The sequence below is a fragment of the Camarhynchus parvulus genome, chromosome 1, assembly GCF_901933205.1.
Source record: "Camarhynchus parvulus chromosome 1, STF_HiC, whole genome shotgun sequence".
Taxonomy (NCBI): Eukaryota; Metazoa; Chordata; class Aves; order Passeriformes; family Thraupidae; genus Camarhynchus; species Camarhynchus parvulus.
The window spans coordinates 82,276,249-82,303,181 of NC_044571.1; the positions used below are offsets into that span (position 1 = coordinate 82,276,249).

Sequence of the window (26,933 nt, forward strand, 5' to 3'; positions counted from 1 at the left end):
AGAATAAAATAAGTATTTAGTATCATATAGAGTGTGTTTGTCATTCTGTGTAGCCTATAAATCTTTATATAACCTTTTGTGAAGGTTATGTAACTCTTTAGAAGGTTTCTCATCTTTCTTTGTTGTGAGGGAATTCTCAGGAAACAAATGTTTCATTTTACATTTGACTTATGCAGTTTGCATTAACCAGAATCTCAGATTAAAATGAAATATTTCAGCTGTAACATAACACATGCTGGACAACTATAGACAAAACCCTCATTACCTTTAAAGATTTAATCATTTACTATAAAACAACAAACTTTTGGGCCCTGTTCCTCACAAGCTTCACTCTCAGTGGTGTATTTTGAGCTATTTGGCTTAAACAGAAAACTGGCTTTGCTTCACTGAGAAGCGATGCAGTTGGGACTAGTCTGCACTCAACAGGGGCTTTGGTGAATGGAGCAATGACACAGAATAAATAGAATACATGGAATAAATATCCAGAATAATACCTGATGGATTTCACAGTATCACCTGAATTGTATGTTCACCAAAACTGAATTTGATACAGGACTGAGGTGCGAAAATGCAGGGTACAAATATGCCAACTAGAAGTTCAATCCTAATAGGAAAAAGCTGTCAAGCAATGTAATTTTTGTGTGTTAACAATGGCATGGAAGAACTGTGACACTCCAGTGATTGCTACAAGTACCCAGACACCATGGTGATAATTGCACTGCAAAATCACCAGACAGGAAACAAGATTGCTGGAACTAATAGGAACATGGTTTCATTCAGAGCCCAGTGAGGATCTCTATCTGTAATGGAATTGCTTTTCAGTACTTCTTTGAAATAATGCTGATTATTACTCATGCATTTTTATATTAATATGTTCCATTTATTTAACTGAAGATAGACACCCTCAATTTCATTTGCCCTCATCTGCCCATTTCTTACTATGGCCCAATTTATTCTGTTTGGTGACTCAAGCACAGATAAAGTAATAAATGGATGCTTGATTCCAGATTTGAAGCACCACTGTACATTTGACTAAAATAGAAGCTCTTTTTTCTACTTGATTGCTATCATCAGGATCCAAAGAAATTAAAGAAAGTATCATATTGGATAAATTCTGGAAGTACTTATTCCCTTCCCTAAAAAAACCTGACTGACTGAGCATGTTATTAGAGCTGTTGTTTCACCTATGAGACTTGCATATCTCCTAGGCTGGGCACAATCAGGCAGAATCAATTTGTGAATTGAGCAAGAACTGCTTCCTGAAAAATGATAACCTGGTGCCAGCAAATCTTCACAGTCACTTGTACTTGCTGAATTAATCTGGCAAAGACTTTAAAGTAATAACTACTGAAGAGAAAAACAACCTTGAGTTCCAATCAGAAGGTGATATTTCTCTCACAAATTCCTTGAGAACCTCAGATAGTCATCTGGGGCACTGATCATGGACAACAAGGAGTCTTGTCCTTTAATTCTGGACTCCAATCAGTGCCTACTTCTGCCCACTGAAACTAGCTTAACTTCTAGAAAGCTAAATATTTGACAGCAAAATTTGAATGAGATGAATCCCACCTTAAATGTCTTGTATTTTGCTGAATTTCCTGCTGATGCTTTTATTTAGAAAGCTGTCATTTTCTCTAATAAGTAGTTGTTATCCAGGCCTAATTGCCCTGAAGGTACAAGGATGCTGTCATCCAAAAGTAATAACAGAAGCTCTACACATCCTGCAGGAAGCATTTATCCTTGTCTAATTCTAATCTGACTGTTTGAAGCAATGTCAGCTCTTCCTGGCATTTCTGGTCTCTCTTAACCTATCTTTTGCACTACCTATTTCCAGGAAGAGACTAGAAAAGAACATAAAATGAGCACTAATGAAAATAAAATGAATAACTAAGTGTTGATTACTGTGTTGTTATTATATGCACACTTAAAGAGTGCTCTGTGACAAAAATACAGCCATCTCCTTGGCACAGAATTGCCACTTTGTTTTTCATTCCAGATGACTGCCGATAATAGCTGGGAAACTCGCTACCTACAGCAGCCTCACCCTGTTAAACGAGTGGCTCCAGAGCACTCCTCTTTTGCCATGTGCCTTGCAGGTGGTTGTTTCACTTACCCTCTGGCTGGTATTGTGCTATGATGGTTACCGTCTGCCCCGCTCCTTTGAGCGCAGCCGCAGCCTGCTCGTGGGTAGCACCGCGGAGATCAATGCCGTTCACCTGCACAGGGAACCGAGACAACAACGGCTATGAGCAGCTTGACATCAGACAGGGAGAGAGAAGGGGCGTTCTGAATATCCAATGGATGTAAAGGTCAGATGGATGCCCAGGTGCAGAAGCAAAATACAAAATCAAAAAGGCTGAGAGAAACTTCCTATGACCAGCAAAGAGGACACACACCAGTACCACTCATCCCATAGTTTGACTGTGCTTATCCATGCAGATTCTCTGACCACTATTTTTGGATGTTTCCTGCTCTACTGAGTTTACATTTCTGGTTATCTCTTCATCAAGCAATATCACTTAATATGTGTAGTTCAAAGATAAATCTTCAGTGATGCTTGAAGGTCACTGAAGAATACTGCAAGCAAAGAAGCTGCTCCTTCAGTCAAACTCTGCAGGCCCAGTCAGTAGCATCAGGAAACCCAGAGATACACAGAGCACGTCTAACAAAAGCTGCTGGCTGCAGAACTTTTAGAGCAAAAACCCCATCTACTGTTTTCTGTTCATGCAACCCCTCTGAATATTTCCTGGAAATATCCTGTGTCTTGCGAACGGCAGCAAGGGAGTTGCTATAAGGCACAGCTTCCTCAACTCTGGCTGTCCAACATCCACACATTTTTCCATATGGTTTCTTTTTCTCAACCATTTTTGGCTGCACAAGAAATAGAAGAGGAACAGAGTAGAACAAAGTAGGAAATCCATCCCTTAAACTCAGGGGCAGTTTCAGAACTCTCTGGATTTCTTTTTGTGATACATATTTTGTCAGCAGCATCCTAAAGAAGAGACAGAATTCACATACAGATTTATTAACTGATCCAGTAACTTGAATCCTGCTTTCCAGTGGGAGCATTACTGTCTAGCTGTACTGAAGTATGTGAGAATTCTTTTATTTACATATTTAGGTTTGCATGTATGTATTTGTTTATCTTATGTATTTATCTGCCTTTCCTCTAACTTCTAATAACTTCTCTAACTTCCTCTAACTTCTAACTTGATAATATTTTAATGAAGAACATGAAAATTTTGATATCTAACAACTCAGCAGGACAGAAATCCAATTCTGATTATTGAGGAAAAGAAAAAGAAAGGAAATAAAAGGCAGGGAGAGAGGAATGAGAATCATGCCATACGAAGCAAATATGCCAAAACACTAGACCCAAATCCTCAGCTAGAGCAAATATTTGTGTTTATGTTTACCAAGTATCATTGCAGGATGGCTAAGCACATATTAAAAAGAAAGGTTTTTAAAATTTAAACAACTTTTTAAGGATTACAAACATAAATTTGATTCCATAGAACTTTTTAAGTAACAGCTATTGAGTCTGTTATGAATATATTTATTTGGTTCGATAACATTTAGAAACTGGCCCATCTTAACTTGCTGTCTTTAATCAAATTTTAGAGATTATGCTGTTTTGAGAACACAATTATTATTTACTATGGACTCACAGAGTCACAGAATAGTTTGGGTTGGAAGGGAACTTCAAAACACCTCTGCAATGAACAGGGACATCTTCAACTAGACCGTGTGGCACAGAGTCCTGTCCATCCTGACCTTGAATGTTTCCAGGGATGGACCTCCCACCACCTCTCTGGGTAATCTGTGCCAGTGTCTCACCACTGGCATCATAAAAAATTTCTTCCTTAGTTGCATGACAAAATTTAGTCCTTACTAGTATGTAAACAACATTTAGATTATTACTATTAGAAAAACTAATTTGTGATAGCATTTATTTAAAGCCCAGGAGATACCACAGCTTCTGATCCAGAAGAATGCATGATGCTGTAGAACTGATGACTGTACACAGAAATTATGAGCATGGGGCAAATATAACATGATAAAAGTCATAATTTAATACAGGAGCCCTCAGCTGTCCCATCTCCCTGGGATGTTATAATGGCTGGTAGAAGCTTTCAAAAAAATGAGCCAAAGGTTCAAAAGCTTTCATTAAAGTTGTGCACTGAAACCTCTGGGAAACACTCACTGAAACTCAGTATAGCAATATATGACCCTAGAGAGCAATAATTAAGTGCATTCCAAAAGAACAAAAGGAGAGAAGCAGAACTTTCAGTGCCATAAAAATCTACCATATTTTAATCTGCAACAGCGAAAATACCTAAAGAGGAAGATGATGTCAACTAGGACTTTGCAACACCTGTTGAGAATACCAGCTTCCTGTAAGGAATAAAAATTAGGGTACTGCTGTAGAAAAAGAGGTGCTGTTACCTACCTTTCCTGAGTCCTGGTGTTATGACACTTGATGCTGCATTGCATTGAGCACAGATGTGCCAGCACTACAATTACTCAATAACTAAGCACAAAACTGAGTTTTGCGAAGAGTGAGCAGAATTCCTAAATTTAAGAACTGTGCCTATATCATGGCATAAAGGAAACATCAGCCTTGATTCTGTGTCTGAAGAAGACAACTCTGAAGCCAAGTAACCTTCCCTTTAAGAGAGAGCTTTGTTTTTATCTGTGTGCTTTTCCCTTTCAAAGTCCTTGATAGAGAGCCCCACAAAAGCACAGGATGATCTGAAGAAAACCTTAAAGGAACGATTCTGAATTCCTGAGTTGCTGAGCTGGGGAGATGGATATGGATTATGTCACCTGGTCAGCATTAGAAGGTCCCAAGGAAAAAAAAATAAAAAATTGCTCAGGCTTAAGCTGAAAGACTATGGGAGGACACAAGCCTTTCTTAAGCAATATAGGAAAACATTGTAGGGGTCTGTGAAGTTGCGTTAATAGTACAGAAGATTTAAACATCACTAAAAATCCCAATAATCTCTCTATAGATAAAAGGAGAGAATGGATGAAAGAATAAGGAAATCATATGCTTATTCTCCTCCTCTGAGAGACAATAGTTCTATGTCTGTGTGAACTAATAAGGACAATCCTAATAACACATAAAGACTGTGAATATAGGACAGGACTTTCACTTAGGTTGTTATACAAATATTTTTCACTTCTCCACAGAAAAACAAGAAGCCAGCTGAAACTAACATTTCAGCTGAAATGGCAGCTGACTACTTTTTGCCCTTTGCACCCTTGATCTAAAAGAAATTATTGGCTAAGGTACAAACACAACACATTGCAGTGAATGAATCTTCCTGAAATTAATTTCACTTTTATGTTAGGATATAGCTGGGGATAGACACTTGAGGAAGACTTAGAGGCCTGAGTGGCTGAAATCAAAAGAGCAAGGAAAAGAAATGTCAGAGAGAAAATAACACATAAATTCTATCTTCTGCAATTTTTATCTAGATCATAATCAAGCTAAGCAAACCAGATTAAGCAATATTTAACAGGGAAATGACCTGACCACATTTAGGTTGCCAAAACAGTGATCTCCCTCTTGGAGACACACAGCTGCAGAAAAAAAAAAATCAATATAAAAAATAACCATTGATAAATAGGGAGGGAGAGTTCTGTTTGCATGTTATTTTATTCACCAACAGTGACAGAATCTCACTGTAGGATAATAGGTATTACATTTAGAAATTTAATCTAGTCTGACTTTGTAAAGGAAAAGAAGAGTAGATGCTAACTTGATTTCTGGGTATAATTTCCCCCTATTTAAAAGCAAATATAATCAGCTCCCAAACCATTTAGTAGAAAGCCAGCATATTCATGTAGCAACATTAAATCTTTATGAAAGGCACCATTAGTTTATACATTTTAATCAAATTTTTACCATCAGACCAAAATGAAGAAGAATTTGGACAGAATAAAATAAATAATACCCTGTCTTGTCTCTTTCTCCAAAGCAATCTTAATTTAATGTCTCATAATAATTGTGTGCAGTAACATTTTTCCCTGATATGATTTCATTGCAAATTGTTAAATCTGATTGAAACTACTGCTATTAATTAATTTAACATAATTTATGTGAAGAATAATCAGTAAAAGAAAATTTTAAAAAATCAGAAAAAGGTGCAAATGTGCACAGGAAAATTTAATAAATATCAAAGGTGTGGTTTTTTTTTTTCTTCTATAATAAATGGGCTTGCTTCCTTTAGAATGTATTATACAATAAGCAAAGTAGCTGTTCTGAGCTTGACTGCACAGCCCTGATGTCCTGGCCCAGAATGAACTTGACTGCACAATTTCTGATGCCTAACTCGAAAATGAATTTGACATAATGGAAATAAGAAGAGCCTGCAGCTTCTACTGAAGTCTGTCTTTTCTGTGTTTCGAGCTGGCAAAAAGCAGTTCGAAAGCTTACAAACAAAGAGGAGTGCTGCAATAGAAGATTAGAGTTGAAAACTCTAGAGTCAAAACTAAATTGAAATGGAGAAAAAGATGCAACAATAGCTCACAGTAATTACTGCGCCTTTGCTTTTGACTGTAAAGCATGATCTTCTTCATTTAATACTGAATCATAATTGAAATGGAAGATCAGATTTACTTTTGGCACAGACTGAGCTCTGCTAAAATTGGAAGAGTTATATTCCCTCTAAAATATTTGAGTGGCCCATATTAATAGAAATTTGATCGTATTCTGAACAGACTTGTTGCAGTTTGGTTGGCTCCTAGAAACTGAACATGATTTTTATGTAGGTCATTCAAACAGAAGTTAGCAGAATAATCTGGTTCTGGTTTATTTTGCCATTTCTTTCTTTAGGCTACCTTATTTTGTGTTCACACTGTAGTTAAATGAATACTTGGAACCAAATACCTTGTTGGATTGGAAAAGAAAGAAAAAACATATAATTTTCCTGAGGAGGAAACATAAAGGGTTTATTTCCTCTACTTCGTCACTGACATAGTGCATGCTTTTATACACTAAATTAAAAGGTGAAGGAAAGGCATTCTTTTACCACAAAACAAACAATAGAGCAGAGTTTTCAAATTCTGTCTAAATTCTTCTATTTGTTGAAATCATAAAATAAGAGCTTTTGGTGCCTGAAAAAGCAAGCAGAAGTCTGAATAATGACAACTGCTTACAGCCAGAATTCACATTGTTTGCATTAAGAGAAGACACAAAAAACCCCTATTTTCTGCTTTAATTCTGCACATGATCAAGTATTGTCAAGCACATCATCAAGACATGAGAGGAAAGATGGGCCATGCTCTCCAGCAGTCCTGTTTAGTCACTGGGAATGTAAAACAATGAACATTGGAGAAAACCCATTAGGGATGATCTGCAGTGAACATGTCTGAGGAGAACCTTCCTCACAAGCAGGTGGAAAAACCACTCTACACAATGGCCCCCACACCTCTTGGAAACCGATAGAATCCACCAAAAAGCACAATTCTAAGAAACCAGGACATGCTGCCAAAGTACAGCCTTTCAGCAGCTTTTTGTAAGGCAAAGAAGGCTGCACATCCAGCCTGAGGCCAAGGCTCTGCTGGAAGAGCTGGGGAAGTAAAAGGGGTTCAGCACCATGGACACCCTGGGACATGGCTGGGGGGTGGCACCCAGCAGGGGAAAAGTTGCTATGGGACAGCCTGTGCCTTGTTACCGACAGGAAGGGAGAGGAAAGGGAGGAAAGAGAGGAAGGGGAGGAAGGGGAGGAAGGGGAGGAAGTGGTGGAAGGAAGGAAGGAAGTGGCGGAAGGAAGGAAGGAAGTGGCGGAAGGAAGGAAGTGGCGGAAGGAAGGAAGTGGCGGAAGGAAGGAAGGAAGGAAGGAAGGAAGGAAGGAAGGAAGGAAGGAAGGAAGGAAGTGGCGGAAGGAAGGAAGGAAGGAAGGAAGTGGCGGAAGGAAGTGGCGGAAGGAAGTGGCGGAAGGAAGGAAGGAAGGAAGGAAGGAAGGAAGGGAAGGAAGGAAGGAAGTGGCGGAAGGAAGTGCGGAAGGAAGTGGCGGAAGGAAGTGGCGAAGGAAGGAAGGAAGGAAGGAAGGAAGTGGCGGAAGGAAGGAAGGAAGGGCGGAAGGAAGGAAGGAAGGAAGGAAGGAAGGAAGGAAGGAAGGAAGGAAGGAAGGAAGGAAGGAAGGAAGGAAGGAAGGAAGGAAGGAAGGAAGGAAGGAAGGAAGGAAGGAAGGAAGGAAGGAAGGAAGGAAGGAAGGAAGGAAGGAAGGAAGGAAGGAAGGAAGGAAGGAAGTGGCGAAGGAAGGAAGGAAGGAAGGAAGGAAGGAAGGAAGGAAGGAAGGAAGGAAGTGGCGGAAGGAAGGAAGGAAGGAAGGAAGGAAGGAAGGAAGGAAGGAAGGAAGGAAGGAAGGAAGGAAGGAAGGAAGGAAGGAAGGAAGGAAGGAAGGAAGGAAGGAAGTGGCGGAAGGAAGGAAGGAAGGAAGGAAGGAAGGAAGGAAGGAAGGAAGGAAGGAAGGAAGGAAGGAAGGAAGGAAGGAAGTGAAGGAAGGAAGGGAAGGGCGAAGGAAGGAAGGAAGCGAAGGAAGGAAGTGGCGGAAGGAAGGAAGGAAGGAAGTGGGAAGGAAGGAAGGAAGGAAGTGGCGGAAGGAAGGAAGGAAGGAAGTGGCGGAAGGAAGGAAGTAAGGAAGGAAGGAAGGAAGGAAGGAAGGAAGGAAGGAAGTGGCAGGAAGGAAGGAAGGAAGGAAGGAAGGAAGGAAGGAAGGAAGGAAGGAAGGAAGGAAGGAAGGAAGGAAGGAAGGAAGGAAGGAAGGAAGGAAGGAAGGAAGGAAGGAAGGAAGGAAGGAAGGAAGGAAGGAAGGAAGGAAGGAAGGAAGGAAGGAAGGAAGGAAGGAAGGAAGGAAGGAAGGAAGGAAGGAAGGAAGGAAGTGGCGGAAGGAAGGAAGGAAGGAAGGAAGGAAGGAAGTGGCGGAAGGAAGGAAGGAAGGAAGCGAAGGAAGGAAGCGAAGGAAGTGGCGGAAGGAAGTGGAAGGAAGGAAGTGGCGAAGGAAGGAAGGAAGGAAGGAAGGCGGAAGGAAGTGGCGGAAGGAAGGGCGGAAGGAAGTGGCGGAAGGAAGTGAAGCGGAAGGAAGGAAGTGGCGAAGGAAGTGGCGGAAGGAAGTGAAGTGGCGGAAGGGAAGTGGAAGGAAGTGGCGGAAGGAAGGAAGGAAGTGGCGGAAGGAAGGAAGGAAGGAAGGAAGGAAGGAAGGAAGTGGCGGAAGGAAGTGGCGGAAGGAAGGAAGGAAGGAAGGAAGGAAGGAAGGAAGGAAGGAAGGAAGGAAGGAAGGAAGGAAGGAAGGAAGGAAGGAAGGAAGGAAGGAAGGAAGGAAGGAAGGAAGGAAGGAAGGAAGGAAGGAAGGAAGGAAGGAAGGAAGGAAGGAAGGAAGGAAGGAAGGAAGGAAGGAAGGAAGGAAGGAAGGAAGGAAGGAAGGAAGGAAGGAAGGAAGGAAGGAAGGAAGGAAGGAAGGAAGGAAGGAAGGAAGGAAGGAAGGAAGGAAGTCTTCACTCTCCAGCTTCTGCTGTATTTTCAGGATAGATTTATTGCTTTTCTCCCAATTTCTCAATTCTGATCTGTTCTGAGCCTACACTTTCTATTGTTTAGTTAGAGCTGCACAGAGAAGCACAGTGGTTTTCTCATCCTGAACTCTGCTGAAAACACAGGATCATGTCCCATCTGCTCTTCTCCATGCCCAGCACCCTCCTTCTCTGTTTTTATGGGCCAGCAATTTCAGTGACCTTTTCAGTTTTCCTTGTCTGGCTACCTTAGAATTACAATTTTTGCCTCTGGTAAGCTGGTCTTTATGCTCTGAGGAGCTGGGCATTCTAGAGGCAAATTCTTCTCTCTCTGGAAAACAAGAACCACTGTGGGGGTATGAGCTGTATCATGCCTTTTTCCGCCAGGAACTTTAATGAGGCAGCTAAGCCAAAAGAAAGGGATATCAAAACATATTTGGAGCAGAAAAAAAAAATGTTCTTGAAGAGGTGTCTTGCACACACTGCCTTTTACAGTAGGAACCATCAAGATTTATGACTCACCAGACCACATGAATCATTCCAAACAGCACCTGTTAAGCCTAGAACCATAGGCAAAGACTTATGCTTTAATCCAAACTGTACAGAAATTTCAGTACAAGAGCTGTTTCCCATGTGATTGTAGCTTTTATGAATGATGCCACATTTGCAGACTTTGAGACTGAAATAATTTCACTGAATGATATCTTAAGAGCCATTTCCCCTCAATTCATCAGAATTCCTCAAAACTAGTTTAATGAATAAAACTAGTTAAAGAAGTAAATGACACCTTGTGCAAAGGATGCATGGACTTACTGGAGCCTTAACCGACATGACAATTATTTTATTCCGATCACTAAATAGCTACCAGGTTGTTCAAGTACCCACCTGAACTGGAGGTGATTCAGCAACTGCAAGGTGATCAATGGAATTTTGTCATATTACTAAATGGTAACGTCAAGATGCACTTTTTGCATATTGAGTCAACTGGTATTACTTGTGAAAAATACCTGTTGGAGTACTATACTAGCTAATAACATAAGCCAGTGTCCATCAGCTGATTTAAAAATAAAGATAACTAACATTTTTCATCCATTTTATCCATGAAACATCCATCAAATACAATTGTTAGTAAGAGTATTCATTATTGTTAAAATGGAGAGCTCATAATTAGCTCTTAAATTCAAATCTAGTTGCTACTTTTTAATTTTTTCTCCTTCTGTGTGGTCGCTCAAAACCCCTTATGCTCCTGCCACCACCTAGTTTCATGGATCTCACTACAGTGTCATCTTTTCAAGCATTCCTTCTCCTTTGCAGTTCCTGCTCTCTTTCTACTCTGAACTGGTAAAATATCAAACTGTCCCTCCTCCCTCCTACAGCTTTTATTCACACACAACTGTTACTTCCATTCACTTTCCTGCCTTTCTGAAATATCCCTCTTTCTCTCTAATTCTGTTTTCAGCATTTGTATTTTCTTGTCTCCTGCTCTCATCCTTAGTCATTTAGACATGCCCCTTTTAGTAGCATTTATTCCATATACCTTGGTGCCCATATACATCTAAAAGGTGTTTTTTCCGTATTCAGTAACTGTTTCCTAAATTAACTCTCACATTTGCAAGCATAAGTGAATGGATATAACTAAGCCAGAGTTGTTCAGTTTTACTCATAATGCCACAGGGGTTTTGCTTCACATTTGAATTTCAAAGGATAGTATAAGCAGAAATAATGATTGAAACTCTCTTGCTTTTGAAATGAGGTAAAGGTTTCCATTTTAACAAGTTCCTTATACCTCAAAGATGATAAGAACTTAATTTCAGCTGAAGCCAACAAAAAATAGGTACTCAGGAACTGAAATAAAAAGGCAAAACAATTTTAGAGGCTGCCTAGAGACAGAAGCGACCCTGAGCACTGAGTTAGAGATTAATTCAAAAATTGAAATCCTTGCCTTGAGGTGTTTGATCAATCCTTGCTTGATAGGTGTTTTCACATTTCCACATCCAGAGAATGGCTCTGAGGCTGTGAGAGGTGAGATGGCCATTGGCTTGTGCCATGGCAAATCCATACTGAACTCAACCAAGCGACCATGAGGCAATGTATCAATGGCTGAAGGGTAGACTGTCTTTACTGGAATGATGTAAGTAAATGTTCAGTGCTCACATTTCATATTAAAACTCCCTGAATCACAACATCCATAATTTATTTGTGGTTCTACAGATGAAGATTATGACACAGACACTTTGAATAGACAAAGTTCCATACTCTCATATAAACCATGTTTTTTATAACCAGTGGAAAGGAAATGGCTCTTGTATTCTCTGAGTGATTTTCTTTTTGTTCCCATTTTGGTGGCTTGCTTGTTCAGATTCAGGGTATATCTAACTTGGTTTTTCAAAAAGATCTCAGAAAATTCCTCACACAAACTGTTGCAGATATCCCTTCAATACCCTATTTAATGGATGGACAATTTCTATTACTTTGCAGCTTGTGTCATATGATAATTTTTTTAATCACTCTGAAACTGGCTGAGCAGAATGATTCCTGGAGACTAGTTAGTTTGAGCACAAGGCAAAGGTCCAGCCTGGGGCAAAGCTCTGTATGAATAAAGCTCAGGGATTTTAGCCATTGTGTCCAGCCGTAGCAGCTTGGCTTTCACTTTTTCACTGCCAGCCTGGCAGTGCAGCAACACTGAGGGGTGAAAATGCATTACAAATCTTCAGTGTATCAGATGTGATATAATTCTGCTTGACAGTGTTACACCAAAATTTGCCAAGTTAGAATGTTAGAAGTGAATGTGCACTCCTCCTTAAACTATAAGGAGCTGAAGAGCAAGCAGTCTGGCATGGGACCATTTTTACTCACTGAGACAATAGTAAAATGAAGATTTTAGAGGCAACTGATGATTTAATCACAACAGAAATATAGAGCCTCTAGTCTAGGCCAATTTACTAGCTGTATATGACACAGAACTGACAGGTCTGATAGTTAACACCCTTGGGGGAAAAAAAGATATACCTTATTCAAGGGAATTGTTGGTATAATTTATTAGCTTCTGATCATGTGCTTGAAATGTGAGAGTTAAATTAAGAAGTTACTGCATCAAGACAATTCACTGTACATTACAGACTGCAGAAAGATGTGGGTGAGGAGTTGTGGTGATGAGACAGAAATCCAGCTGGAAGACAAATACCTAAATTAATGAGACGAAATTATGCAGCAGTGTATGCAGCATTCCTGAATATGCTGCTGGTAATTTTTTTCCCCTGGAATCTCTATTAAGGTTGTATTTTTGAGTAATCTATTTTATTTTGAAGTCCCAAAGTGGCAAGTCTATGAGCTTCTCTGGCAATACAACCACTTGCTCTGATTACAAAATAAATGCCTCATATTTTGAGGCTGGGTATGTCTAAGTTCCACTTCCAGCTGTCAGATTAAATATATTTACCAACAACACTGAAAAACAGTTTGCTACCAGCTCACCTCCCCAAGATTCACTATTTCCAGATGGAAGTGTTAACATGGACACGGTTCATACTACATTAAAATGAATTTTTACTATCAAGGGGGATGCTAGGGTTTTTCTTCCATGAGTTCTAAACTTCACAATCTCATGGAAAAAGAGACTTTGCTCCAGTGTTTGCACCCAGCTTCTCTTCACCAGGTTCCCAGTTGCCTTCTGTACCTTTAAATCTCTCTTCTTGTACAGGGAAGTTGCACGGGTGTCTCAGTTTTGTGAAATGTTTTTGGCTCATCATGATGACAGTGAGTACTGAACATATGTCTGCATGCATTGTGAGGGGTGAAACTGAGTTTATCTGGAAAAGGCAGAGCACTGTGCACCCAGATGATCCCATATAGACATAAACCCACATCCCCAAATCCCAGAATTCCCAGAGTTGTCAGCAATATCCAAACTTATATTAAACAGCTGTTTTGCCCTGGATCTTTCCATTAGATCTCACCCTGACAACATCTTTGCTTTTTTCTGCTTTTCTCTATGTTTTTGGGAGGCATATGACATGCTACTCTATGAAGATGTTGATAGGTAGATTACAGGGGCTGCAAGTTTGCAGTAAAATGACATTTATGACTTCTTTGTGACTAATGCTCTTTCAGGAGGAATATGATATTTGGGAATTTATTCTTGAAAAATTCATCAGGATTAGTACTCCTTCTTCTGCTGTTTTCTAAGTATCTGCAAATAGATTGACTGTTTCTCCCAGAAGTTTTCCGTGGAAATTGGGCAACATATACTCCCAAATATTCCTTCAGCCCATGAATAAAATTATGAATGGCCTGAGTTGAATGGTCCTGAAGTATATGAGAATCAACTTCATCTGTTTACAACATCTAACTCGTCTAAGCTCTAATTTAATTTTGCCTAAACCTAAGTCCACTTCAAAGACTTTTGTGTTTCTTCATAACTGCCCTAATTGGATAATTGTGGATCCATCTCTCTTTAAAGACAGAACAACAAAAAGTCACTAAAGGTTTGAACTCTCACTTTTAAACAATCTTTTTTCAACTCTTTGGGAAATTAATTTCTTGCTTTGTTTTCTATTTTTATCAAACATAACATTTTCTTGATGCCTTTTCTAATTTTTGAAAGTACAGCTCATTTTGCCCTTCTGAATTTCCCCCTGGATTTTACCTAACATTTATAAATTTTTAAGACTTGAGCTGTTATTACCACAGTGACTAATTCAACTTTCACTTTTTCAATGTTGATTATTTGAGTTCCACAACTGCGACTGCACAGCAAACTAGTTTTGAAGTTCATGTTACTTCCTCATTCCCTTTCAGCACAAAATCATAAAAATTGCCTCTACTCTATATGATTACTCAAGGGCAAGTTGTCTTTCTCCTTAGAAATATTTAGTGGATTAATCTGTGTCATTCTCCCATTTTTTGGCTATTCTTCCTTATTAGTGAGAACAAAACCTAGAATTATCTGACTTATACTTATTTTTCTATATTCTCCACCAAAATCAGATTAATGAATGTTTGGTTAGTTTGGATGGGATTTATTTCAGTAAAGGGAAGTTATGCTAAATTCTCTATAATATGTGAAAAGAAATAGAAATTTTTACAGCAAAATGGTCATGTGACCCAGGTAAGATGTGTGCTTTAGGGCAAGGGAAGTTATGGCTACACCTTTCAGTTAGCTACAGAGGGGGCCTGAAGGATTATATACTCTGTGCTTCCCAACATGAGCAAAGCCTGAATTCAGATTAAACCACTGAATATTTCTAGGGAGCTTAATCTACTTGTCCTTCTAGCTGGTGTGATCCCATTAACATATGCCAATGCCTGTGCTCTCAGCTCCTTTCCTCTCTAGAGGTTTTCTTTTTACACATCTGTCACATATATCACCTACAATCAAGTATGGATCCTTTGGATATACTTAGCAACACATTCTTGCTTGATTTTCAAACAAATTCTACTTTAAAAGAGTCCAGTCAGGTGCACTGATTTACCCATTTAAATCACTGCTCTGATTTTATACATATTGATTTTATATGTAAATCAATGCTCTGATTATACACCAAGCAGCGCTCTATGCATTACTACAAAGCAGGTTTGCACAGTTAACATTCTGACTAAGGAGGATTAGTGTTAAAAACATTACAGAAGTCTATAGACAATCACAGAAAAAGGCCCAGAAACTGACAGGCTGTTCTATGCCTGAGGACAGTCCTGCACCACTCACACCACCACGGGGAAGAAAGCATCCTAAGGATATGGTCAGTGCCTCTGCAAACAATTCCTGTAGGGCAAAGGGAATATCTGTTACAGTCCTGACACTATTACACAAAAGGGACAAACTGGTGATCCAAGAAGAAAAGATACCAGGCTCTTTAGAGATGTTTCAAACATTTTCTGAGACAGCTGTGTTTTGGAAAAAAGAAAATCTGAGAAGGAAAACCAAATGGTATTTGCCATTTATCATAGTTTTGTAACTAGGTAACAAAATGCGCTATTTGCCCTGAGCGGTTTTTCTGCTTTTACCAGGAACAAAATAACCATTTTAAATTAGAAAGCTGAAAGTTTCTCCGTAGCAAAAGAAGGGAAGTCAGTCTGAAGGTCAAATATAACCGCAGCAAATATAGACCATAAATATGTGCTGTAAGTAAGCACAGAGTTCTTACATTCTATCCTGCCCTATATGGACATTTTTGGAGTAGAAATTGGAGAAGGCTCTGTTTTTTCAAATTCATATTGTATTTTTGGCTACAGGTGTGAGGGAGAAGGTGGGTAGGAGTTGAGTGGGAGGAACCAAGTACAAAGAAATGTTTAAACTGTTCATAAAGAATAGAAAATGTTTCACCAAAAAACAACAGCAGGACGATTCACAGACACAAGACAAAATCTGATTAAGATAAGATCCCTCTGCAAGGAAGAACCTTGTATAAAGCATCAGAGACAATACTGAAGTGAGATGCTCAAATACTGGTGTTGCAAACTAGGTTTACACAGCGCCATGTACCAGTGACAGAAAACTCCACAGAGTATCTGCACCAGCCCCTTCCCAACCTGTAGTTGTTTAATTCTCAGAAAGCAGCATGGGGAAAAAATAGTGTCTTTCCCCATACAGGTGTACATCTTGGTACTACACCAGATCAACAGGAAAATCACACAGAATGCTTTGGTTAGCTTCATTCACCTGATATAGGTTAGATGAGAGGGGAAATGGAAGTATTACGAGAGTACTTTGCAACGCAGCCTGTTCTTTTTCTACTCTTTCCTGCTGCTGTTGAGCAATCACCCTTCAGAAAAGTTGTTTTGTTCCCTTAAAGTAACCTCTGGATGCATTGCCTGGGAGCAGTCATCTTGCTCCAGAGCAAGAAGTCTACTTTTCCCCTTGATTCTACTTTCAGGCTCCAAGTCACGCTGCATCCAGCCATTGTGAACATAAAGCATTTCTACAGGAGAATGAAATAAAACTGATACTGTCTTTATGGTTCACGACTTTATGTTACTTTTATTTGTGACTAAGGAAACATGATAGCTGAAAAAGCAAACATATATCAAAAGGGCAAACTGACACGAAATGTGAGATGCAGTTTAAGACACCTAAATATAGATATGAATGCATGTGGTTTTTAAGTTTAGAAGTCAATACAGGTACTATAGCTTAGGGAGGAATTCAGCCTGCTCTATACAGCTCACAGTTGGCCACCTGAAAGTCCTCTCACTTCCCTTGACATTAGCGGCAACCAGACACTCAGCAAACATGAAGATGTCTATTTGTAAGTACCTTAATCTGAGGTTTAACCTTGCACAAAGACAGAAAATTCAGTAACTTCCGAAGTTAATATTTAAATGCAAACACTTGCTGTTAACTCCTTATGCCTATTAATTCACCGTAATTCTCCCATTTGTACACAACTTGATGCAGCCTTACAGAAAATGATGAAACTGTTTGAAAAGAAATGTCATCATAGGAATTCAAGGAGCAATATGCAGTAACTATTTCTGTGAAACTGTAAATCTGAATTTTGCTGCTGAACTTGCAGGTGTAAGCTAATTCTCTCTGTTTTAGGTCCTGTATCTATTGAAAGAGCTGCCCACTTGGCACTGAAAATGCTTTGAAGCATTCAGGCTAGAACACCTAAAAGAAAGACTTATGTTTTATCAAGATTTTAATTTGAGATTGTAATGCAAAAAAAAAAAAGTGGCAATTTTTCTTTGAAAAGGAGTGTATTGCTTCTCCTGCCTCCCCAGGACTTTCCCCTAGAAATTGCAATGTATTCACTATGTACATATTTCCAAAAATTATAAGACTGCTTTCTTTTTCTTTTTTTTTTTCTGTCAGGGTGTATGCACAATGGGTGGCCATTTTATGATGTGGCTTATGGAAAAAAATTGTTCTAATGCAGGTGGTTTTGACTAACCAGCACTGGTTTCCCATTGCTGTTTTAATATCCCTTAGCATTAGGAGTGGAGCTTAAAACTTCAAGAACGGCATCAAGGAACATTACATTTTATTTTTATTGAAGACTGCATTCTCCTAACAGATGGAGAACTTGGGGTTAGAACTGAGTTCAAGCAGCATCTAAACCTGGCCCAGACTTCTAAAATGATTTTAAACAAATCATTTAACACACTGGCACCTCATTTCTGTTGCTCTACAATGGAAATGATTTTTCCATTGATATTCTGAACTGTTTCCTTTGGCCTATAAGTATCTGAGATGAAAATTAATCTGAGTGTGCACATGTAGTAAATCAAGCATTAATGTGTATTAGAATTCAAAAAGCTACTTGATAATAGTTACAATATACTTATTTTAAGGAAAATACTACAGGGGAGGATATATTCTAGTACAGTGATGAACTTACATTGGTGATGTGTGTGTTACTTCATTTTAAAGACATTCAGAAATGAGAAAAAAAAATTAGTTGGGTGGTGACTCTAAGGAGTATAATGAATTATAGCCAGAAGAAACCAGAATTTGAAGAAAACACTCTAAGGGAGGAACCCCAGTCTTCTCACAAGCATAACACAAAAATTCATTTTTGGGCTATTTGAAATGTTTTACTGTCCAACACAGAAGATTTTCCATGATTCTTCAATTGACCTTCAAGGTTCAGATAGGATTAATTTGTTTTCTCTGCACAGGAGCATTGGGAATATCAACCTCTTTATGAGATATTTTTCAAGCATTTCCAATTAACTGGAAACAGAAAAAACCTGTTATCTCCTTTTTTCCTGAAGTTTCAGCCAAAGGCAGACCGCTGTCATTACTGATCCTGGGCCGCCACCTGGTGGCTTTTGGGAAAAATAAATTCAAATTTCACTGGTCCATGGGGCCAAGGCTGCGGCATCATCCTTCCCAGCGCTCCCGGAGGGCTGTAGGGTCGCATGCCTCCCTCTCACATCCCGACAGTCAGACGGAAGGAGCGGCAGAGATTATGGGATTTGTCCAAGCCTTGTCGGCTGACTCTGGGATGATGTACACACCCCCAGTGTGTCTCTCCAAGGCAATGCCTATAAAGGAAAAGCCTTGCTGGGTCTCACTAGTGGATTTGCAGTCTATTTTAGGTAGTTTGATAGGTACATTCCCAAAGGTGAGAATACACAGCTCTCAACCAATCAACATTGCCATATTCACAGCACAGGCATGAATTTGGAGAGAGCCCATGATCCTCACTGTCCACCTGGGAGACTGAGGCTTAGGAAAATGAAGCACCCTGCCTATGGTCACACAGAAGGACACCAGCTAAATCGATTAAATTGAATGAATTGAATCATAGAACCGTCTGGGTTGGAAATGGTCACCTTTAAAGGTCACCAAGTCCAACTCCCCTGCAACGAACAGGGACACAGTAAAAGAATTAGAATTCTGAAAGATAATAAATATTAGAGGGATTGGCCAAAAAGCAGGTCACACCACGTTGTAAGGGCAGTAAAATATCCTAACAGAAGAACTCTTGTAGCTTCATTGTAATTCTGTAATACCAATCTTATAAGAAATTAAATTCAGATCTCTAAATCACTTACTGTGCTTCTGTCTGTAAGAAATTTAACCAAGCTTCATCTGATTAGAAATAGCAGCTTTGAGGGGACTATTTGTTCATGCTAATCAAATTTGATATGTTTGGAAAAACAAATGGGAAAAGTATTTCTGTAGGGAAATAGGTGTTTCTGAGGGATGAGACAAGAAGGAACAAACATAGAGAAACAGACATTTTTTCTGCAGTCCTTATAAAACTAAAGGTGTCTGGGACCCTTCACTAGACAATGGTACAAGATTAATGAGCTCTGTGCATGAAACTGTTTTTTTCTGAATATGGCAAAATGGATCCATAATAGTTATTTGTGACTAAATAAATAACAAGGGCCTGACTGGTTGATTGCCTGAGGATATGTACACAGTCTAATTTAGTAATAATTTCCATCCCTGTCTGCTCAATGAACAAATAAACAACTCGTGCATGACAAGTAAATGCTGACGCAACACTAGTAACATTAATTAGAACCTTATGGAAAATGCCACAACAAAACAGAAAAAATAGAGTAAAAATTTTACCGTGGCTGTAACGTACAGTTGTAAATATATCTTGCTTAAAAATAAAATAAAATGGACTTTTAAATTTAATTTGAACTTCTGGATTTCTGAATACAATGTACTGTGAAAGGCTTTGATCTCATTAGTCTTTGTTAGTCAGCCCTATTTTGCTGCATCTAACCTAAGAAAAATAAATTGCATAACTGTCCTGAAGAAACTTCTGTTTCTATTCTTTGGGTTTCTTGTCTGTGCTCTTCCTGACACAGGCCTTTTAGTTCCTTATCTCTTCATAAGGATAACTTTACAAGAATCTACTTGGATTTTCTTGCAATTCTCTAGAAACTTTCTACTTGGACAGGTCTTTAAGGCACTGTTGTGAGGAAAGGGTTAAAAGCAGCAGAGTGCAGAAGAGGCTGTGAGATGCCAAGAGACCTTGCAGGTGGGAATGCTGAGGCCTGGAGAATATCAGTGTGGGAATATACCCCTTAGATTATGCTCACTGCTGTCTGTCCTCTGTCTGTTTTGAGAAGTAGAATTTCTGTTTAGAGATAACGTAGGTGTCTGAGGGACTTGGAGGCACTCTCAGGGACATGCCAGAGCTCCCTGCTTTGGGAGAGAGAAGATCAGAGCCCAGAGATCATAAAAAGCACAGAGATCACAGCATGGTGGCAAGCTCCATGTGCGTGGGCCCTCAATAAGTGGGTGCAAAGAACAGCCCTGCCACCCCTTGGGGTGGGCTGAGCCTGATGGTTCCTGCATTCCCACTCCTGTGTCTCTGCCCAGGTGTTGCTCTGGGATCCTCTGGTTGGCGAGGTAATGAAATAAATTTACTCTCTGCATTTCAGATGTAGTCTTGCGGTGTTCTGCCTGCCTGCCTGTGTGGGCTCCCAAACGCCCTTTACTTGCTCTTGCTCATTTTTTCTTACAGCACTTTTAAGAAAGAGGTCTAGATAAAATACATTGTTGTGACCCTCACAATGTCACGGTACTGCCTCCCTGTGGTGATAACTTGACCAGATTTTCTATGTATCGCAAAAAATTTCCTGCCACCTCTTTACAACTTTTTACAAAACTTTGACAGGTGTAAGGCAAATTCACTTTTCATAGAATAGGCCAAGACAATCCTTAGCAAAGTAGGAAAACCATACCCAGCTTTCTTATGAATTTAAACATTGACCAGGAAAGTGTTGCATGACTGCATTACAAACCATCCAAGCTGAAGCCATCTTCCATCCTCAACTCTAACTAAATTACAGCCAGGGATGCAGGATTCACAGGGAAAGAAGGCATAACAGTGGGAAGCAGTGTGATATCTCAACCTAGAGCATCCATCATTTATCTGGGAAAAATAATTCCTGTATTTCAGCTCTTTGCCTTAAGGCTATTGTTGTGCTTCACACAAAACAGTCACATCTACATCAATTTGGGATAGTTTTTTTTTTTTTCCTCCTGTAAGGAATATGAAAAATGTCAATGGATATTTAACTACATTTTCAAGGCTTTCATTGTTATTCAAACTTCTTTATATTCAGATTATTTCAGTCAGATGTTCAATTACCTGACAGAGTCTATAACACCAATGTTCTGGTTTTAAAATGTGTGATATCAATATATACATGAATGAAAAATTAAAAATATGTTTTTGAGTCTAAGTATGCAAAATATAACCTCAGGCTAAAAAGCATTTCACCCAATAAAATTTGAAAATAATTTCAGAGGGATCATCAATTCATCAGAGGCAGAGAGATAACGAACATAACCTAATTAATCTCCTTGTTGTAGCGAGCTATTTGCTAAGCACCTGAGTGCACACTAGATGGCAGCCTGAGTACGGATGATTTCATCCTACTGCTTGTTCTCCTCCAAGAAAAGGTGAAATTGAGAAATATCCTTGGACTCAGGTGTGTTTTGGGAAAAATGGAACTGGATGATGGGCCAAAATATGGGATGCTTAGGTCTGCAGTGTTCTTGGGTCCTTCCTAGGGTGTCACTGTAGTGTAGGTAGCATTAAGTAGAGAAAAGTCTCATTCCCAGCTAAATGCAAGTAACAGCAGTAACAAATGCTCTAAAACCCAAGGGCAAAATAACCAAAATATTCAGGAATAAACTGTTTGCAGCTCAGATTTCACAACATGGAAACAAGAAAAATTTCTTTGTGTTGTGCCCCTTGCAGTATAGCCAAAGAACAAGATGAAGAAGCTGGTGAGGACAGCCTAAGAGAACACTTACAGACAAGATTTGATCCCCTCGCTGCAGCTCTCCGCTGAGATCCGCTGGCCCACCTGCCAGGATGAAAGACACGAAAATGCCTTCCCCATCTTCACCTCCCACAATGTTGAAACCAAGTCCTGTGGAGCCCTTGTGCAGGATGATTTTTCGAGGCTCTCTGTACAGAAACAAAATCATAATGTTTAGGCACTCTTACTGCATATGCATCTTTCAGAGCATCTTAAGCTTACTATATCTTGCCTAAGACACAGTGGCCTGCTGTTGTCTAAAGAACAGATGACAAAGCTGTTAACTGGTTAACAGATAAGGTAGGAATCAACCAGCATTATTTTTTTCCCCTCATGGTTGAATTCAAACATCTCTATCAATTTCACCCCATTGGAGTCATCTTCACTATGCTAAGTGACAAATTTATTAAAAGGAAAAACAAAACACTGAATATGTTTAATAATCTAATTTATAGCAATGCTATATATCCAGATATCCAATTTTTATATAGTACTTTTTTATTTTAAATTCTATTCTTGCTTTTGCAACAAATGAACAAAGAACAAACTTACAACTCCAAGCAAAGCAATGGCAGTTGTGATCCTGACAGATTTGGAGCAAGTAACATTTACATGATGAAGCTAATTCAGCAGAATCTCATTAAAAACTTTGGTTTGACACTATCAGGATCTTGCATTTTTAAGTCACATTGCAGCTTTATCACTGAACCAGCCCAAGGGGTATCTGCTTTTCCCATGCTCTTTAAAACCTATTAATTGTGATAGAAATCAATAAATAATAACAGGTATATCTCACAGCTCTTTTCATCTGTGAATTGAAAATATAACCCAGAGGATGCAAACATAACATGCAATTTACTGATGGGAATACTTATTTCCAGAAATAGGTAACTTCCCTGAACAATCAAGGTAGCATCCTTGAGAAAGGGTCCCAAATATTTTTGTTCCCAGCCTCTACATACGAGGCCTCAGAGCTGGCTCTCCCTTGGATACACAAGCACACACAACCACATATACATACACACACTCCATGTTTATTGGTACTTACCCCATTTCAAATCCCACTCAAATTTAATTTTCAGAAAAAGTGTAAATGCTGTTCAATTATGATGTATAAATGTTAAGCCCAGCCCTGCAAGTCTCCCAAACATACATATAGGTATCTGTGACTCCTCCCAGAGAATAAGATGCTCTATTCATTCTTTAAGTTTACAAAAAAAAGTTGCCAGCAATAAAACCACACATTCTACAGAATACTTCTTGTATAAAAGATTCAATATTTCCTCCATATTATGTCACAGTTCTGCATCACACAAATGGATCTTTCATTTCCGTTTTGTTTTTAAAGAACAGAGAAAAAAGGAAGAGAAGTGATTAAATTGAGCGATGCCTTATTTGATACAAGTTTAATCTTATGGACACATGGAGACTTTATCTTGACATGATACTTCTGAAATCACAGGCAGTTGTTAATCTTTGCCCAGTGCTAAAATTCAAATGGTATCCCCAACCTGATTATGATGTTAAAGTAACATCTCAGCTTTCTGAAATGGAAGTTTCATATATTTGAAAGAGAAGACTAAAGCAAAGTATTAGTCCTATTCCATATGGTCCTTCATTCCATAACTTTTTAAATGTTGTCAAGTCAGAAAACAGTTAAAAATACAGCTGTGAGTAAAAGATATATTTCATTGAGTTTGTGTATTTTTGAAGTGTTTTTAAGAATCAGAAAATAAAGGTAGATTTTTTTTTCTTTTGCATCACTGCTGTTGATTTGCCTTGTAGCAACTCCTTTAACACCCTGTTAAATATGTGCAGAGTAGACATAATGCAATCCAGAATCTAAGAAGTCTAAACAGGTTTTTAATTAGAAGTGTGGCCTGGGGGTTGGAGCAGAACTAGGACAGTGAGCTGAAAGCATGATTTCTCTTCTCTGCTTAGCCCATGCACTGCTGAGTGTTCTTGGCAACTCATTTGTTCTCCCAGCTTCAGTTTCCTCATCCACAAAATGATACGGTGACACTTGTCATCTTCAAGCCCTACTCATCAGAAATACTTTGCAAGAGTTGAGCAGCTGCCATTTATTATTTACCAGGATATTGAGGAAAAAGAGGCAGCAAAGTCAAACCAATGTATTTGCATGCTCTGCTGGTGAGAAATCAGAAGAGATCTTGTTCAAAATAAAAATGAGTATTTTCACATATGACAGGCAGCTTGGATCAAATTAGTTGAAAGCCAGGGCCATGGACAAAACTAGGTCAATACAACTGGGTATCTACTGAATAGTAAGCTGCGCAGCTCAACAAAGTGTTGGCCCAGTTATTAATCCCTGTCTCTGATCAAGTCAGCAGATTTATGCCTAAAGTGCTGCCAGTGCTGTTTTATAATGTTGGCCTTTTGACAGCAAAATTCACATTCTGCTCTTGGATGATTATGTTCAGAGGAAGTTCAGACAATAAGGGGAAAATGTCAGAAGCTGCGATTAGAATGCAATGGGTTTCTGCCCCTGCTCTTTTACCTAATCAGATCATTTTGATCAAGACTCAGATTTGGCTGAATAGAGGCTGACCATCCTTAATATGTCTTTGTATTTCTTTCATATCTGAGTACCCTGCAGAATCTGAAATGCGGACTCAAGAACACCTAAGCGCTGTTGTCATAATAAAAATAACCTTTAGCCCTTACTGTACTACAAAAGCTATGGGAAGTAGAATGTACATGGCAATTCACCTTAATACAATAAATATGTTTTAAAAATATGTAATTGCTCACATTTGCATAGTGTACTTAGAATGACAACAAAGAAAAGGGCTAATGATGGTAAAAAAGTTGATATAAAATTTATGAAGTTGAAGTAGGAAAAATATTTATTAAGAAAACCAACTACAATACCAGCCACTGCCCACTAGATCTTTTAAGAGCGATGCAGCAATTAGCTACCTGCCAATGCTTTATCGACATTCACTGAGATGTCTAAGCTGAAGATGAGGATGTTACATATTTTATCACCTTGTATAAAAGTTACAGTCAACTCTTAATATGATATTTAAGGAGGTCTAAGAACAGCTGTTCCAATTTTTCTTAAATATGTGGGAAACAACACTAGGAAAAACTCCTTTGCCTCTGTGAAAAATCGTTATTGAATGTAGTTCCAGTACACATGACAGAACTCAAGACAAAATGCAGATAAATGCTGTAAAGGAGGTGATGGAATCAAACACTTAAAGATGATGGGAGAGTTGAGAACTGAAAGAAAAGTAATTTAAATGTGAATGATGCTTGCTTGTAGTTAATGCACTCAGAATGTCTAGCTGTCTGCAGAAAACAGCAACTAAGGCAGAACATATTTTAAGATGGGAGTGGCTGGGCACTGAACAGGCTCCCCAGGGAAGTGGTCACAGCACCAAGCCTGACAGAGCTCAAGGAGCATTTGGACAATGATCTCAGGCCCATGGTGTGACTCTTGGGGACGTCCTCTGCAGGGCCAGGAGTTGGACTCAGTGATTCTTGTGAGTCCCTTCCCACTCAGCTTGTTCTGTGAAGATGTTTTATTTGTATACAATAGATGGCACTCTATAGCTACCCTGGAAAAGGGAGCAGTCTGACATCCACTGTTTCTGAAATTCATGTTTCAGCATCCAGCTTTAACTATTTATCCCTTTTACAATTTCTTCTGTGATAAACACAGCTGAAGGTAAGTTTGTAGGTGCTAACAAAGCATAAAAGCATACTAGCACTTTAATTTGGTGTGTGCATGTTTTATACCCTCCTGCAGCTCTGTACCACATACAAACAGAGCAGAGCAGCAGGGGAAATCAAGCAGAAATCAGAAAGGAGTGTGAGATGAAAACATTCCTGGACTGACAGAAGGCAGCAGAAGGGAGGGAAAAAAAAAGAGAAGTGAAAAAAGGAAAGAAAAGAGGAGAGAAGAGAGCAATCAGAATAAAGGAAAGTAGTGCCTCTGCAAAGGAGATCAGGGAAGGAAATAAAAAGGTAGGGAAAGAAGAAAGGAAGATTTACATTAATAGATCCAGGAGTAAAGGAGCAAATAAAGTGCTGCAATCCACACAAATTTACAGGCTGAGAAATCAATGGCACAATCAATTTGGATGGACTTGGTTACTTGCTTTGGGGAATGCATCAGATCAGATTCTGTAAATCACATCATAAACTGCAGGCCTGATGTAAGAGCAAAGGATTACTAAATTAATAGTTGAAAACAATAAGTAGCAACAAAATGTCAACACTTAAGAAAATGTCTTCTGTCATAAAAATGCAGTGACCAAAAATAAATCATAGTGCAGCATTTCTCTCCTTAGCAGGTTTGCTTGGTTTATGCATGTTTAATTTGATCACTATTTTAAAAACAGCAAGTGTTTTTTATTTACTACATTTGTACTGAATATTTGGTTTGATCAGTTTACTTTTAACAAACAGAAAATGACAAGAGAAAAATGTGACTATTACTATCATTCTTCTATAGACTGGAATCCATAGTAATTATAGATCTAATTTAAGAGATTAAAACTGGACTGATAAATGATGGGGAAGTGCTTTCTAAAAACAAGTAATTCTTATCATAATTAACTGAAAGAAAATCCATGATTAAATTGATTTTTTTTGTGCTGCTGGCAACATTAAAGAAAAGAGTCAGTATTCATCTCAATTGACACAGCTCTGTCTTTCTGTTTCTTTTGTACCATCTCTAAAATTGGAGTGCTGACACGTTTTGTGCTTTTTGAAATACCTACAGAAATATTAAGCAACACTGGGTGCTTTCAAACATCAGACCCTAGGGATTTCTTCAGTTTTATACAATCAATGAGGTGTCTCAAATCTGCAGAGGCTTAGAAATATGGCTTTGATCTTGATTTGGCTGCAGTTTTTTTGTTATACCTTTTAAATTTTTTTTGTTTGTTTTTGTTGTTATTGTTGGCTTTTTGCCTTTCCTCCTCCCCCTAAACTGCCATTTTCTTCACAAAGGATGTTGAAAGCATACATAAAGTCTTTGTTGCTTTGGTGTTATAGTAACATGGATCACAGAAAGCCCAGAAGAATATTTATCTTATTGTTTGCATTAGGGTAGCATCAATATACAAGTCAGGGCCCACAACCTTTGTACTCTTATATAGTGCAAGAAAACCCATCCCAGCTACCTGAATGAGCAAATAGCA

The 26,933-nt window shown here is 38.9% G+C and overlaps 1 protein-coding gene across 12 annotated transcripts in view; it reads right to left on the bottom strand.

The window, feature by feature from the left end:
* The window catches only part of DLG2 (discs large MAGUK scaffold protein 2), an 890,387-nt gene that overhangs the window by 190,127 nt on the left and 673,327 nt on the right, over positions 1-26,933 (bottom strand). For all 12 annotated transcript variants that reach the window (XM_030950072.1, XM_030950037.1, XM_030950029.1 and 9 more), the window contains 2 exons: positions 21,752-21,908; positions 2,114-2,216 (listed from right to left, as the gene is read on the bottom strand). In XM_030950072.1, the coding sequence (XP_030805932.1) occupies positions 2,114-2,216; positions 21,752-21,908 (260 nt within the window). The remainder of the gene's footprint in view (positions 1-2,113; positions 2,217-21,751; positions 21,909-26,933) is intronic.